The following is a 17,144-nucleotide window of genomic DNA, read 5'->3' as shown; positions in this document are numbered from 1 at the left end:
TACAGGTTCAACTCGAGGACTACTAACGAGGTCCCCAATAAGGACTTTGATGACAATGTGCTCACCTTGGACTTGTAGTCCTTGTGGTCCATGTGATACTGGTTGGTGAGCGGCACTAGTGGGATTATCTGCGGCCTCACCAGCGCCCGCTCTGCCAGAACCTCGGCCAGCACCTCACCACCGTAGTCCGACATGACATTCCTGGAGAAAAAAACGGCATTTTTTTTAAAGTAATCTTAACAACTGCGGGTGTTCGTCTTCCATATACATCATATGAGCACCTCCCACAGAACTGCAAGATCTCACGAGACAGGACATTGCAAGAATTGCGTCTCAGAAGCGAAAAACGCTTCTATAGAAACACCTACAAGTCAAAATTGTACTTTATTGAAACAGTACAATATAGTTTTTATTTTTGCGAAACACTAATGGAAACGCAGTTTATGTTAATGCCAGTTTGTCTTTTTGTAGAATGTACCGTTAGTAAATGCTAATGTTAAAACGTCAATGCTGTTTTTGTAAGGTCATGTTACTTTTAAACCTGTATCTTTGTTTACAGTTACAATTAACACAAAGTGGATGTGGGTATAATCTACCTGTTTATTGTTTGTCCCCCCCCCCCCAAAAAAAGAATCGATAATCGAATTGTTAAGCAGGATCAAAAATGGCATCGAAATGTAAAAATCTTATCAATTCCCACACCTACCCACCCATAAGCCTGATTTTGTGAAAACGCATCACATATAGTAATATAATATTAATAGGCTTGGACTTGCACCCAAAATCCGCATTTGCTATTCGTATTTAACCACTGAACGACTGAATCAAGTCGAGCAGGTTACTCAGTGTAACACATTCTTCAACAAATGAAAAATTCAATTTGATCAAAATAGTAATGGGAATGCACTTATAGGGCTTTATCTTGATCATATGTTGACATCATTCAAATGTAGTGGTGCGTAGCCTACACTGGCTTGTCAACACATGGAAAGGTTAACCTTTTTACTTTACAGTAATTTATTTTAATCTTCAGGATGTCGCGACATTCCCTGGTCTCATTTTAAACCCATCTAAATTGTTGCTAATAGCTAGGCAGCAGTCAGCCAAAATGACCTGTTTCAGGATGGTCGGCCAAATATTCCCTTAACTACTTCCGGAGGCCCATTCGAATGAACTGCGTATGTACGTAGCTTTCACACGTGCACTCCCAGCGTACATAGCTTTCACGTATGTACACTCCCCACGTAGATACATCACACATACAGAGACGAAAGGGCCATCCAAACAAGTACTCAATGACAGTACAATGCTATGTCACGTTATAACTCCAAAGAAAACATCCTGATTCGCCGTTCCTTTTCAATGGCCAATTTGCTACTCAATTTGAGTCACCACCTAATTCATGCAAAGCGCTAACTCGTTATATAACTTGCAAAAGAAAACAGCTGTCTGTGGAACTGTGAATGGCAGATTTAAGGCCTAATTTAATCAAAATTCAGGATTTTTTTAAGTGCTTTTAAATGGTGGTCTTATCACATTTGGACAATGTAATCAATCAGGTCTAATTGGGTCATTGCTCCAGGCCGAAAAAGACTTGATTACAAACCTCTTTTCAAAGATCTCCAGCGTGAGATGCAGAAGCTCTCTCTTGCTCTTTTCCCTCCTTTTGATCATCTCTAGGATGGTGACAGCCCGGCTCAGATCCCTGCGAAGTTTCAGCATCTTCTCGTAGGACGCCTCGTCATTCTTGCGGTTCTGCCAGGAGACGTTAAGAGACACTGAGTGAGTATTGAGATGAAAAGGCTTTCAAAGGACACCAGGCAAGATGACCCACCTTCCTGGTTTGCATCTTCTCGGTACGCCTCCGAAAAGCCACGTACGGGTCGCTGGTGCTGGAGCCGTCGCGCTTCTCTTGCTTGATGATGTTGATGAGCGAGTACGCCTTGCTGTTTTTCCTCTTACGGCTCCAGTAGTCAAACACCTCCTTGATGAGCTCGTCATCCTCCTTGAGCAGCAGCTTGGCCTCGGGAAGACTCAACAGCTTAAGAGCAAACGTATGTTTGTATGTTACAATGTTTTTCCCCTCAGCCACTTCTGCATCAGGTGTAGTACAATGTCAGATGTGTTCAAATCGACAAACCTGCTGTCCACTGCCTTTCTCTAGCCGGTCGATCATCTCCTCAAATTGCAGAAGGCTGATCTCCATCTTCTTTTTCAACTTAGCGACAAAGGCGTCGTCGTCCAAATCCAGGTCGTAGTCCGGCTGCTCCGTGTCCAGGCTGAAAGCTGAAAGAGAAGGAAAGCATGGCAGTAGTTTAATCATCAACATACAAATAGATGGACTAAAACCATGATTGCCAGCAGGACCATATTGAAAGAGAAATTCTAATGTCACTTAACTAGTACAAAAATGTTTACATTTAAATATATCTTTGCTCATCTCTTGAAAGTGAAAGGCAGAAAGTCAAATTAACTTTGTGTATCCACTGTTGCCATTCATACAACAGAATAAGTAATTGCTTCATTTGGGTATATAAGCTTTGAGTTCAATTAAACAGGCTTACATTCCACACTGGAAAAACGTGCAGAATGGAGAATCAAAGCCTAGTGATTTGATAATTGGAGACACAAATGGCCGTATACATAGTGTTTTACAACCATAATAAAAATAATAGGGCTGCACAATATATCGAACAAATACTGATATTGGCTTATGCAATATCAGGCCTGAGATTTAGCCAGCCTGGTTAAGGCGCCAGTCGGACTCCTGACAAGGGAAATTGAGGTAGCCCGACAATTTTTCAGGTAGCCCAACCTTTTGATCAGAAATATGGCCTTTTTTTCATACTGAATACTGCAACTAAAAAACAAGGCAACATGTTTCAACAGTATCACTTTATTTTTAACAAGAACAAAATAAAATTTAACTTAAAAAAAAAAATCAGATGCAGAGCTGCCAACCTATTGAAATTCACTTGCAGAACAATTGGTCTGTATTTTTTTGTTAGGAACATTATCATGGGACCCTGTTACAGCGGTATATCTTGTGACATACCTATCACACTAAATTATTAGTAGAAGTGCATAAATGGTAGTGATTATATACAAACCTCACAAGGCAATTTAATTGCGCAAATCAATATTAATGCGCTGCGGATACGGCGCAGTGTCCGTACGGATGCAATTCATTCAGACCGAGTGTAGTGCGTGAGCTGTACGTGTCCGGAAATCTGCACCCACGGGACCACAATGTACATGTAAAAATTTAAACATTAGCCACACTTGCCTTTCGTTCACATTGGTACGCTTTTTGGACATTATTTCCAAGACTTTGGCTCTCCTACCATTGGTAAGTACGTTTTGTGTTTAGTGTTATTTTGTCATGTTTCATTGATTTTGAGCTCCTTTTTTCTTTTAAATGACTAATGTCAAGCTATGTACGGTTTTATTTTGAAATATACGTTATCTACCTCGCATGCCAACGCCTGACTTAGTGCCTGGCTCGTGTAATTTCTTCATCTTAGAAATAAAAAATTAATCTATCCATTTACTACCGCTTTTCAGGCCGGGGTCGGGTTGAGAGAGCAGCAGCCTTAGGAGGAAAACCCAGACTTCACTCTCCCCAGCCATTTCAACCAGCTCCTCCGGCGAGATCCCAAGGAGCTCCAAGGCCAGCCAGACATAAGTCTCTCTAGCGTGTCCTGGGTTGAACCCAGGGCCTCCCACCGGTGGGACATAACCGGAACAACTCTCCAGGGAGGCGTCCGGGAGGCATCCAAACCAGATGCCCGAGCCACCTCAAATGGCTCCTCTCAACATGGAGGAGTAACAGCTCGACCCTGAGTCCCTCCCGGATGACCAAGCTTCTCATCCTATCTCTAAGGGAGAGCCCCTGAAGAGGAAACTCATTTTGGCCGCTTGTATCTGGCATCTTGTTCTTTCGGTCACAACCCACAGCTCGTGACCATAGGTAAGGTAGGAACGTAGATCGACCGGTAAATTGAGAGCTTCGCCTTTTGGCTCAGCTCTTTCATCACAACGGACTGATACAGAGTCCGCATCACTGCAGACGCTGCACCGATCCGCCTGCCGATCTCCCGCTCCATCCTGCGTTCACTCGTGAACAAACAAAGATACTTGAACTCCTCCCACTTGGGGCAGGATCTCATCCCCGACTCAGAGGGGGCACGCCACCTCACTGAGAATGAATCCGGCTTACTGCCGGCAATGCAGACCAAACTCTAACAACGGTCATACAGGGACCGAACATTCCGTACTAGGGGGCTCAGTACCATGTACTCCCGAAGCACCATCCACAGGACTCACCGAGGGACATGGTCAAACGCCTTCTCCAAATCCACAAAACACATGTAGACTGGTCGGGCGAACTCCCATGCACTCTCGAGAACCGTGCAGAGAGTGTAGAGCTGGTCCACTGTTCCACGATCGGGACGAAAACCACACTGCACCTCCTGAATCAGAGATTCGACTTCCCGACTGACCCTCCTCTCCAGCACCCCTGAATAGACCTTACCAGGGAGGCTGAGGAATGTGATCCTTCTATAGTTGAAGCACACCCTCCGGTTCTCCTCGAGAGGCACTGTCCCCGATGTCCACGGGATGTTGTGGAGGCGTGTCAACCACGACAGCCCCACAACATCCAGAGCCTTTAGGAACTCCGAGCGGATCTCATCAAACACCGGTGCCTTTTCAACCACCTGAGTGACTTTGACCCCAGAGATAGGAGAGCCCACCTCAAAGTTTCCAGCCTCTGCTTCCTCAAAGGAAGGCGTGTCGTTATTGAGTTTTCTGACGTATTCTCCCCCACCGACTCCCGAGTCAAGGTCAGCAGCACCCCATCTCCAGTATACACAGTGTTAATGGTGCACTAATTTCCTCTCCTGAGACGCCGGATGGTGGACCTGAATTTGAAGTCGTTTTCCACGGTCTCACTGAACTCCTACAATGTCATTCCATGGGACTTCTTCAAACCGCTGGTGTCCAGCAGCGGGTTCGAGGATTGGCGCCACGACAGGCACCGACCACCTTACGGCCACAGCTCAGATCGGCCGCCTCAACAATGACAAGTTCTGCCAGAGGTGGCCGTTGAAACTCTTTCTGACAGGGGATTCTGCCAGACGTTCCCAGCAGAACCTCACAATACGTTTGGGTCTGCCATGTCTGACCGACAGGACTACAAAGTCAATCATCGAACTGCGGCCTATGGTGTACTGATGCCAAGTGCACATATGGACACCCCTATGTTTGAACATGGTGTTCGTCATGGACAATACGTGACGAGCACAGAAGTCCAATAACAGGGGGGCCGTTCCTCCCAATCCCGACCCTCCAGGTCTCACTGTCATTGCCCACGTAAACATTGAAGTGCCCCAGCAGAACGAGAGAGTCCCTAGAAGGAGCGCTCTCCAGCATACAAGGACTCCAAAAAGAGTGGGTACTCTAAACCCGAAAAAAATAAATAAAATAAATAAATAAATTAATTAATTAAACCCTTGGGGAAAACTTCTAGAGCTCCAAATCCGGGTACATACACCACCGCAGCTGATATGAATTGACACGCAGACTCAAATGCTTTCTTTTCCTTGCGGAGTCCGTACAAAGCCTCTTCCCACAGCTGGAATATGTACGTACTTTTATTTTGTATGTGCCGCAGGAAGTGTTAGAAAGAACAGTCATTGAAACTTGCCGGTGTACTCTTCTTCGGTAACTTAATTGAAAGCTCATTTGGTAGGTGCCGCATTAATAAACATCAACAGGCCTGAAAATCACCCACCTTTCGGCAAAATATGCCATTTAGAAAACAAAATAGATGACCTACATGAATCATGGGGATCTGATAAGAAAGTGGGGAGAAGGACTCCTACGTATGGCAAAGCTATCGTCCCAGCTAACGCAAGCCAAGTTTTAACCCTCCTTTCACAGGTTTACTAATTAAACATCACAATAAAAATAGGCTGAACTTGTCACTGGGATAGACTCAGCCTCCGGCATATGCTACTTACGCTGTAGGTGAATGAGCTGCTTTGGCATCTTGTAATCTCCGGGGTATAACGATTCATAGTAGGTGATGTTGCTCTCTGCCTCTGGGACTGGGATGACCATGTTGTCCCGCTTCTCGCCATAGACCTGCTGTGCCGAGATGGCCCGTTGAAGGTGGTGTTCCTACACACACACACACACAGAGATGGAATTGTGTTACTTAGCATCACTTCCAGACCTGCTGTCACACTCGACAGACGCTTACTGCCTCAGCAGCAAATGAAATATACACAAACACACACTCTAAAAGGCAAGTCAACCCCAAAAATGTACTTTACAATAATATGTTGTTATGGGCCCCTACTACTCTAACACAGCATTCTACCCTTAGATGCATAAGTGGGGTCAAAAATTATCCAAGGGCTGGGCTGGGCCGGGCCATACTTAGCAGCTCATAGCTGAGCAAGCGAGGTCGCGGTGTGGGCTCTCCAGGCTGCTTGTGCATTATGAGGTTAGAGGATTTTTTTCAACACCGCCATTCCTTGCATGTATGCACGCAGATTGTAGAGAAATAGTGGCGCAAAAAAATGCTAAATGTGCAGGGTTCTTGCAAGGGGCCGCAAGCATTGTGCTTAACAAGCAGTCTTTGATGTAAATTGCCTTCAATTAGTCTACGTGTCAAATGAGCGCAGCGGAGATGACAGGGACATGAGTGTATTTTGCATTGTAGCCAACTTATTTAAAAAATATATATATAAAATAAAAAAGTGTACATGTGAAGTCTGTTTTTAAAAAAGAACCCATCGGTGATTGGATACTGTGTCCTACTAAGAAAAATTATAACAGAGGAAGAATAAATATTTATTTACTTATAAACTATAGTACAGGTTTCTAAACCATTAAAAGGTTTTCTATATTTTGTTTAAAAACAAAATAGAACGTGTTACATGAAAAAATGCTGTTATTATTTCCGCAAATATTTCAAGTAAGCATATTTCTGAGCTATAATTTCAATACTTTGATATTTTTACTTATATCAGCTCATGCCTAGTCATAATATGGCTGGGCAATATATCTATATAAAAATTATATAGATATATTTTTAAACGGAATATGGAATTAGACTATTTCCTCTATATCGATATAGTTCAAACTTGCGCTCTGATCCTTGCTCTGCTGCGCTTCTGCTGTGTTCAAACTTGCGCTCTGATCCTTGCTCTGCTGCGCTTCTGCTGTGCTCCGTCAGAGTCTCACTGCCCCGTGCGACCCCCGCCCCTCCTCTTTAGTGCACGGGAGGGGGGACACTTAGTACTTGTGAAGCACTTGTCTCTCCTCTCCTCTAACACGCAAAGTGCGGCGGAAGAATTGATTTGTTAAAAAAAGAAAGAAGAAATCAGAATATGTAGGGAGGGAGCAAGCAGGCCCGGCGAGCAACAGCGAGCCGCCTGACAACAAGGAGTTGGTAAGCATGAATGTGAATAGCGACCAGCTAGCAAAAACTCACTACACTGAGAGGAGTGCGATAGACAAGTTCTAGCAAGGGGTGGAAGCAATACAAATACTTTTCGCCCCCTTAACAGTACCACAAACTTAAGTATAAAGTGTGTGAAGCTGCACGCTACAGAAGCCCCAGTTGTAAGTCCACAAGTTAGGGTTTGTCATATTTTGCTCTTTTGTAATAATCCTTATTTGCATCTGTGGATTTTTCAGAAAGGGGAAGAAATTCTGTAGTTTTATTTCAGTAAACCATTTATATTGCACTTTTCTCATGAATAGATCTCAGAAAAAGATTGGCTGATTATAGTTCATAGGCTATTTTTATTGAAGATATATTTTTATTTAACTGTGCACCTTGCAGAGATTTAGTTTAAAAATGGTTATGCAGCATTTATATTTACATTTTATTATTTGAACAACTGAACATTTTCATGAACCAGGTGAAGAAACCTACTTTTCATTTGATTTAGCCACTATTCACTGAAATATCTGGTTTCAATAAAACTACTTGTGTGTGTGTGTGTGTACACACACACACACACACACACACATTTATATATATATATATATATATATATATATATATATATATATATATATATATATATATATATATATATATATATATATATACACACACACACACATTTATACACACATATATGCACACACACACACACACACATACACAACCATTACATTTTATACGATATAACAGGAGTAAGTTTAGCATTTCAATGCATTGTTCTTTTTTATAAATTGTGTAGTCAAAACTTAATTAAAAGAGTTTTTGTCAATTCATGAAGGTGCAAAAGTAAAAGAACACTGAGCCTCATTGCTTAAAACAAGCAATCAAGTAGGATCAGGTAAGACAAATTGGTAGCTAAACTAACCACTGAAATGAACCAATGAAATAAGAGGTTTAGCGAAGAAAATGTGCATCACTGACTGAAACAGGTCAGTCATGCTGAGAGGAAGAGAAATCTCAAGGGACCTCAGGAAGTGGGTAGTGACAGCACACCCGTCTGGGGAAAGCTATAAAGTCATCTAAAAAAATTGAGTTTCATCATTCCCATCTGCAACTAGAAAACACTGAAAATTACTAATATGCAGCCTAGAAGTGGATGACTTTCTAAAATATCAGCAAGACCCACAAGACAAATGATAATTCAGGTGAAAGCCAATCTGTGCATCACATCAAGGGATTTGCAGACCTCTTTTGCTGCATCTGGGACACATGTGCATGCTTCAACAATCAGAAGAAAAGTCAATCGGCAAGGCTTTCAATGGAGGCTTGCTAGGTAGAAGCCTCTGCTCACAAAAAAAGATCAAAGATGCCCATCTCAACTTTGCCAAAGAATACCTGGACAAACCTGAAGCTTTTTGGAAGTCCCTTCTGTGGACAGATGAGTCCAAAATTGAATTGTTTGGTCACAAGTAAAACAGTCATGTTTGGTGAAAAGTCAACACTGCATACTAGCAAAATAACCTTCTCCCTACAGTGAAGCAGGGTGGTGAGAATGTTAAATTCTGGGCTGGCTTTTAATCCTCAGGACCTAGACAACTCCACATAGTCGAGGAAATCATGAATTCAGAGGAAAATCCTGGATCATAACCTGAAGCCGTCCTTTGTGAAGTTACAGCCTGGTAGATGATGGATCATGCAACATGACAATAATCCAAAGCATTCCAGCAATGCAACCAAGGAATGTCTGAAGAACAAGGTTCATGTTGGATGTGCCCAGTTAAAATCCTGACATACAATTCTTTCAAAAATACTGTGGCAGGACCTGAAGCGGGCAGTTTATGTTAGACGGCCATCTAACCTCTCTCAATTGGCTGCATTTTGCAAAAAAGTGTGGCAAAAATCCCCCAAAGTAGATACGAAAGACTGATAAGTCACTAAAGAAAGTGTTTGGATGAAGTTATCATTGCAAAAGGAGGTGCGATGTCCGATTAAGTGAGATGTTCACATACTTTTGCACCCATGAAATCTGAGTTTTTCTTAAATCAACAACTTTTGCTCAATAATGAATGACAATATCATTCTTTTTGTTCAAGTCCATTATTTTTAATGTCAGCATTGTAGATTGGGCTATGACTAAACATTTAATAAGGTTATTTTACAAACCCAATCCCCAAAAAGTTGGGACACTATACAAATTGTGGAAAAAACTGAATGCAATTATGTGGAAGTGCCAAATTTCAATATTTTGTTCAGAATAGAACATAGATGACAGGTCAAAAGTTTATCTGAGAGATGTGTATCATTTTAAGGGGGAAAAAAATGTATTGTAAATTTCATGGTGCCAACAAATCTAAAAAAAAGTTGGGACAAGTAGCAATAAGAGGCTGGAAAAGTCAATTGCACTTATAACAAAAACAGCTGGAAGACCAGTTACCACTAATGAGGTCCATTGGCAACTTGATTAGAGTATAAAAAGACCTTCTCGGAGTGGCAGTGTCTCTCAGAAGCAAAGATGGATAGGGAATCACCAATTCCTCCAATGTTGTGCAGAAAGACAGTGGAGAAATATCAGAAAGGTGTTTACCAGTGAAAAATTGCAAAAAGGTTGAAGTAATAATCATCTACAGTGCATAACATCATCCAAAGATTCAGAAAATCTGGAACAATCTCTATGTAAAGGTCAAGGCCGAAAAATCTGACTGAATGCCCATGATCTTCAACCCTCTTAAACGGCACTGCACCGCAAACAGGAATGCTTACTGTAAAGGAAATCACAGAAAGGGCTCAGCAATACTTCCAGAAAACACTGTGGGTGAACACAATCCACCGTTTCAGATGAAACTCGACAGTACAAAGAAGAAGCCGTTTCTAAAGCAGACCAAGAAGCGCAGGCGTTTCTCTGGGCCAGGGGTTATTTAAAATGGAGTGTGGCAAAGTGGAAACCTGTTTTGTTGTCAGACATCTGGAAAGGCATCGTCAATGCAGAAAGGTATATTCAGATTGGAGAACAACATATGCTCCCATCCAGGCATCATCACTTTCGAAGAAGATCTTGCATTTGTCAACACGATAATGCCAGACCACATGCAGCACCAATTACAACATCATGGCTGCATAGGAAAAGGATCCGGGTATTGAAATGGCCAGCCTGCAGTCCACTTCTTGAGCACATTTGGCGCATCATAAAGCCCAAGACAGTTGAACAGTTAGAGAGACGCGTGTTAGACAAGAATGGGACAGCATTCCTATTTCTAAACTTGAGAAACTTGTCTCAATATTTTATATAAAATTTTATACAAAAAAATCTGACCATGCCTGCAGGGTTCACAAACTTTTGAGCAGCACTGCATATCGTATATCGATATCAAGCCAAAATAAACCGGGATATGAGTTTTGGTCCATATCGCCAAGCCCTAATTCATAAAATTTCTTAGTGTGTGTGAAATCTACTCCTTGCTCTGCAGTGCGTGCACATTTAGACCAGGCTTGCCGCTTGGTGTTAAACCAGATGAGCATCTTAAAAAAAAAAAAAAATAATTCCATACAGCATAATAAACATATCATTTAGGTATACATATGACTGTTATACTAAAAATGCAAGTCCATTAATGTAAAATATGCCTTGAATATCATGTATTGGGATACATATGTATCGCGACATGTATATGTATGCATCGTGACCCCTGTATTGTGATACGTATCGTAAGGTTGTTGGCAATAGCCAGCCCTACTGGCCGCCACCTAAAAAGTTTTCAAGAAAATGTAATTAAATTAGTTTTGTTTTTTTGCGTGTCGTGACCTGACATACCGCATCTAACGTTAGTTCACCGTCACTCACTTGTTGATTGTGAGTCTAGAGAAGACGTAGTAACAGGACTGAGACCCACCCAAAATCATGATATTCTATATTTACAAGATCGCCCAGCCCTATCTGAAATGCACTAAAACTTTCTAATAAATCATGTTCTCTCACGTTCCAATCCGACCAAACTTCAGAGTGTGACTACAACGTGGCAGAACTATAAAATTATAAATGGGACAGCCACAGTGTACAGATACCAACCAGACTACTTCGAGGTACAAGGGGCAACCACTCCTATTTCCAAGTAGCCACATACAAAACTAATGGTGCTTTTCCACCGAGCGGTTACAACGGAACCACTGTTTAGAACAATCTCAGAAGTGGTTCTACAGCGCAGGTCGTCTGGGGCCGAGCAGGGCCGTGTCACACGCCCATTTCCTGGTTTTATGCGAGAGAGGCAGAGGCGCCCGCCGGTCTTCGCCAAAGTCATAAAAATACAGTATATAGAATAAATATAATCATGTTTTACAACAACGCTGAACTATATTTACAATTTACAAGGTACTCGTGGATGGATTTGTAATGATTGTGGTTTAAAAAAAAATAAAAAATCACGTGTGCACACCGCTCGCTTGTTCTTCACTTGAATGAGAGCTCGAGCCACAGTTAAATGAATGAGGCAGAGTTGTCCATTCAGAAATAGTGCAAGCAGCGAGCCAGTCGTAAAATCAAGATCGCAATATTTCATCTATGGTGATCCATATGAAATTGTGAATACGGTTCAATGTTGGCGCGACTTGTCACCCGTGAAATGTGGCAGAGCCGAACGCACTACGGGAGTGCAAGCTTGGCTTGGACAGTTCAAATGAGCCTGGCCCCTTCCCACCACGCGCCTGTTGTAATGGAAATGCAATGGCGGCTGTGTAGTTTCGTTCCGTGAGGTGCGGTGTGGTAGCGTGCCGTGCGGGGCTAATGGAAAAGCGGCATCATTCTTTATCAAATGCTCCTCACCTCCCTTCAATGAATTTAAGATGGCATACCATAGCATCTCCAAGGCACCAGGCGCAGGCACGCACACACAATCAAACAGCCTTGAGCCAAAAAGAGCACACGGCCAAAACCAATCAAGATTGTTTGTTTACTTGGTAGGGCTGTGCTATTTGCTGGAAAACAAATGAACTTGGGTGGAAGCGAATAAGCGGAATTCACAATGAGCAGTCCGGCATTCCGAAATAGTCTCGCAAAAATGAGCGCATCCATCACCGTCACTATCCCAGACGCCACTAGTGACACTTAAAGTGACAGACAGCCTCGAGGGTATGGACAGGGGAGGAGAGGCGAGCTCATCTGGTGGCATGCCCACTGCTTCAGAGGAAACCCGGTCAATGCATGGTGGGAATGTGAACAAAATGTTTATAAGTTTATTTTAAGGCTTTCAAACAAGGAACTAGATAAGAAAAAAGATCTACATCCTCGAGGGCCGGAGTATTGCAGAATTTTGATGTTTCAGTCCTCCAACACACTTGATTCTAAAGATCAGGATCATTATTAGGCTTCTGCAGGGCCGATTACAGATAGTATTCACATGACATCATGTGCCACACGTGTGCCGTTCACGGGTCCATGGAATGACAAATGGGAATGGACAAAGAAGTGTTCAGAAATGCAATGATAAATCGAAAGGGATTTCCAACCGACAACGTCTACCAAAGTGTGTTGTGACCATTTTGATTCAGGTAAGTGTCATTGTAAGATGGTAAAAATGCTTTTAACATAATGTGTTCATGATGTACTGTATGTGAGTCACTAGCCGTGGCTACGAGCTCTTGCTAAAAATTGATATGGTGGTCAAGATACTCGATTTTGAGATCTCTCCAAATACCCTCCTTAACTCTTTCACTGCCAGACGTTTTCAGAAACGGGTTGTCCCCACTGCCAGCCGATTTAAGCATTTTGAGTGATCTTTCAAGGTTCACAGAAAATGTTGTGTTTGGACTATGGAAACACACATACTACCAAATGAAAGATTGGACTCTCAGCTTTCATCAGAAAAAAAAAGTTTGTTTCTACCTTATTCCGTTCTTCAGTAATCAACAATAGAAAATGGTTACTTTCACCGAAATTCTCTCTTTTGAAACAAAAAACGGAGAAAAAGAGCTTTTTGTGAAACGATGTTATTTCATGCACTCTAGTGAATTGTACACTTCTTTTTGTCCATGAATGATGCCACAAACACCTAAATAGTGCTTTACTTCTGTAAAACGCTTTCACCAACAATGAAAAAGTGTTTTTTGATTGCAAAATACGTTTATTTCCATTCAACAGTGTAACAATTTGACAAAACAATTTCGCAAACTATTTACAAATGTGTGCAACTGTGGTACTACTTACAATTATGTGGATGTTTCAAATACAGTTTTTCCTTTTGTAACGCTCTCCTGCGTGCAAGGAGACGCCAGGACTCGCACAATAGTTTACTTTCACTTTCACATTGGTCCGTTTTGCGTGCAAACGTTACACTTTCTTGACGGCCTTTTTTTCCGGGGAATAAAAAGCAAGTAGCAGACTGTACACACTTCCTCCGATGAATATGCATTGGACTCGGGGCACTCTTCGTCGTCCGATTGAACGTCCGCCTGAGCGTGCTCGGTTGCGCTCCGCGTTTTCCGTCATAGGCGCCGCGTCAGCGGTTCCAATTTCGCCGTCAAGCTCGGATTCACCTTCATCATCATCGAGGATGATCACCGTCGTCATCAATGTACTATTTTAGCGTTGGTCGATGCCTTTCGTCTTGTAAGTGTAGAGCTGCTTGCAAACGCACGCCATTGCCCGTTCCCTCCTCCATCTAGCGTCTTCTACTGCCGCGTCAATGCTTCTCAACCACGGAGTCACCACCCTCATCTTCATCATCGATGATGATCATCGTCGTCAACAATGTGCTTTTTCAGCGATGCTTTTGGTCTTTGAAAAAAACGTCTCGGGCGTGAGCTCCTCGCGACCGGCCGCCATTTTTCCTTTGTCTTCCATTCTCATCTCCTGCTCGACGCTCTAGCTCCGCCTCTACTGACGCCCACCCGATCTTGTCAAAAGAGAGTCATCGCTGCCCTCTAGGGGCCAAAAATAGTCCTTAGGCACAACAGACAGACTTGAAACTTTCACCAGACATGTGGAAGGGTTTCCTCTACCCGTTTCAAAAAAATAAATAAATCATTGGATGACGTCTTTTGACGTCATTGGCAGTGAAGCGTAGGTTTTTACTTGACGTCTTTAAACGTCAGTGGCAGTGAATAGAGTTAAGGTTTCTAATTTTCCTTTCCCAGCCGTTCAAAAGATGAAAATGTTGTTTAAGGTTACGAAAATAAGTGATGAATGAACAATGTCGTTGTTTTTGTTGTAACATGCTAGCGTGGTCAGGAACTAGCTAACTTTGTTTAATAATAACCTGATATTCTTCACCACAAATTCACAAATGATGATAAATGTACATAGCAACCAAGTACTAAACCTGCAGGATACGGCCTTCGAGGACCAGAAATAGGGAAGCCTGGTCTACGTCAGGTATCAACTGAAACTATCCCACATATTTAAAGCAAGTTTAAAATTATTAAAAGACACAATTCACTATTTAGCTTGTTGGGGTCCACAGCTTGTTGCAGGGATGTGATTTGACCAAAGTGAAATTATCTGAAAATTTAGCCGGGGGTCTGGGGGCCGCTGGCACCCAGCTAGGTCCAGAGCTCATGGGTTTTCCGTGTTTTTAAGTACTTTCAATGCACTCACATGACAAAGAAATAGACAAAACAACAGCATAAATTTTCAATGTATATTGAACTATCCCATATGAAATGGCAGTTTTAGTCAACTCAAAATCAGTCACATTCAAAAACATTGGACTGCCTTTGCTTTTAAAAACTATCACTGAGATTATCATCATATCTAACTAATGTGATAACTAAGTTAACACATAAATAATGTTGAAGAGTTCAAATTTCATGAACAAATAATTGTATCATGACCAAATGAAAAGTAACTCATATTAGAGCATACCACAAATGTCTTTGTTATAGCAGAAGATGTTATCTGTCGGAGTCATGTGCATACACAATGAACTACTTTAAAAAAATAAAAATAAAAAAAAAATAAAAAAAATCGGGATTTTTTTGGGGGGTGGGGGGTAAAAAAAAAAGCGGAATTCTGCGAATTAACGGAAAAATCACATCCCTGTTGTTGGAACTTTTTTTTGGTATTGTTTTATTGAAGCGGACAAAGGTTTTGTGGATCGATTTTGCAATGGATTTCAATGAAGCGGATACAAGTTTAACGGACCTTGGCTGTTTGGGGGCGTGGCTTGCTTAAGGTCAACTGGGGTTTTACCGCTGATGTAGGAAGGGAATGCTGTTTTAATGTAAACCAAAGACCCCATGTTACACAAACAAGGAGGACCATGTTAGCCAATCAGTATCATGGACTTGGAAAAAAATTCTAGCACATTACAAGAGGTCAACACAGAAGGCTAAAGCACAAACTAACATCAGAATGTTTTTCTACTTAACATGTGCCATGTATGTGTCAGAACTGTAAAAAATGTTTGCCATTCAGAAACCTGATGTTCATGTCTGAAAAAAGAGAATGATGGAAAATGAATGGGATCAAACATGTTAACAGACTAATTGAATGTAAATGGAGTCTTCGTGCTGTACACAAACCAAAAGATCCCGTTTTTGTACCCTCATCTTAGAAACAAAAAGCATGAGCATTTGTATGACAAGACCTTGGCACAAAGGCCAAACAAATAGTAACAGAAGATCCATTTTCTGAACCGCTTATTCCTCACAACATTTGTACCTTAAATCCTTGAATATGGGTGCTAGAAAAAAATCGATTCGATAATATATCGCGATATTACAGTTTCTCGAATCGATTCAATATGTGGCCGAATCGACTTTTAAACATACATTTTTTATGGGTATATTAAACAAAACGTCTTACTGAGGGTTAGGATTTACACATTAAGCATGGAAGAATGTTATATCAATGGAACATTAAGCCTTAATATTTTATTTCAGTGCTGTTCAAACATGAAACAGAATGCCACCTGGATTTTCAGATAAATATATTTTCATCCAAATCTTACAGTGTCCATGTACAAGTTTACTGATTAGTATTTTCTTAATTGGAGTTTAAAAAACAAACAAAAAAAACATAATAATCAATTTATAGATTGGTATCGGGATAAATCGGTATTGAATTGAATCGTGAACTATGATTCGACTCGCCAGGTACTTGGCAATTTACACCCCTATCCTTGAATGCTACTTTTAAGTAAAACAAGCCTTATGAAATCAAATTAAATCAAACAAAGGCGTTAACTGAAACATCTACAAAACTAAGTGAATTCCCACTAAGGTCAATCGTTTTAGTGAGTGGATGAGTGAAACAGTATTTAAGGTAAAAACAGTACACATTTCCCCCAAAACCCATGTGTACACGCCCTCACTTCTTTAAGCGACAGCTTGTCAGTCTTCCATGTAACAACCCATGCAACCTGTCGAATACAGTGTCAGCTGTGAAAGACCCACTTTCCACAATGACATGCTCCACATTCTAGCTAAGTCAAGGTCAGTGTGTGTGCGTCTCTCAGATGCCTGTGGATTTTCACCAGGACCACAGACAGCGAGCGGCCTTTCTAGCCAAGTGCAAACAGTAAAAAAACTAAACAAAAACATGGCAATCCAAAAACAAATACAATTGACCACGTGCTGAGCAACCGTCACTTTTCACAGAACGACAACTGAGGCCACAAAAAAAACCTACACGCAACCACAAGATGAACATGAAAATAAGGATGCGCTGAAATCAATTTTTTCAGACAGAGTA

General features: G+C 41.6%; 1 protein-coding gene across 2 annotated transcripts in view; it reads right to left on the bottom strand.

The window, feature by feature from the left end:
• The window catches only part of LOC144042918 (enhancer of polycomb homolog 1-like), a 42,284-nt gene that overhangs the window by 8,092 nt on the left and 17,048 nt on the right, over nt 1–17,144 (bottom strand). For both annotated transcript variants that reach the window (XM_077556016.1, XM_077556015.1), the window contains 5 exons: nt 6,024–6,183; nt 2,141–2,286; nt 1,835–2,041; nt 1,607–1,755; nt 66–201 (listed from right to left, as the gene is read on the bottom strand). In XM_077556016.1, the coding sequence (XP_077412142.1) occupies nt 66–201; nt 1,607–1,755; nt 1,835–2,041; nt 2,141–2,286; nt 6,024–6,123 (738 nt within the window). In that variant the 5' untranslated portion in view covers nt 6,124–6,183. The remainder of the gene's footprint in view (nt 1–65; nt 202–1,606; nt 1,756–1,834; nt 2,042–2,140; nt 2,287–6,023; nt 6,184–17,144) is intronic.

The sequence above is a fragment of the Vanacampus margaritifer genome, chromosome 2 (assembly GCF_051991255.1).
Source record: "Vanacampus margaritifer isolate UIUO_Vmar chromosome 2, RoL_Vmar_1.0, whole genome shotgun sequence".
Classification (NCBI taxonomy): domain Eukaryota; kingdom Metazoa; phylum Chordata; class Actinopteri; order Syngnathiformes; family Syngnathidae; genus Vanacampus; species Vanacampus margaritifer.
Note: the sequence above shows the minus strand (reverse complement) of the source record. Positions and strands in the feature narration are given on the sequence as shown.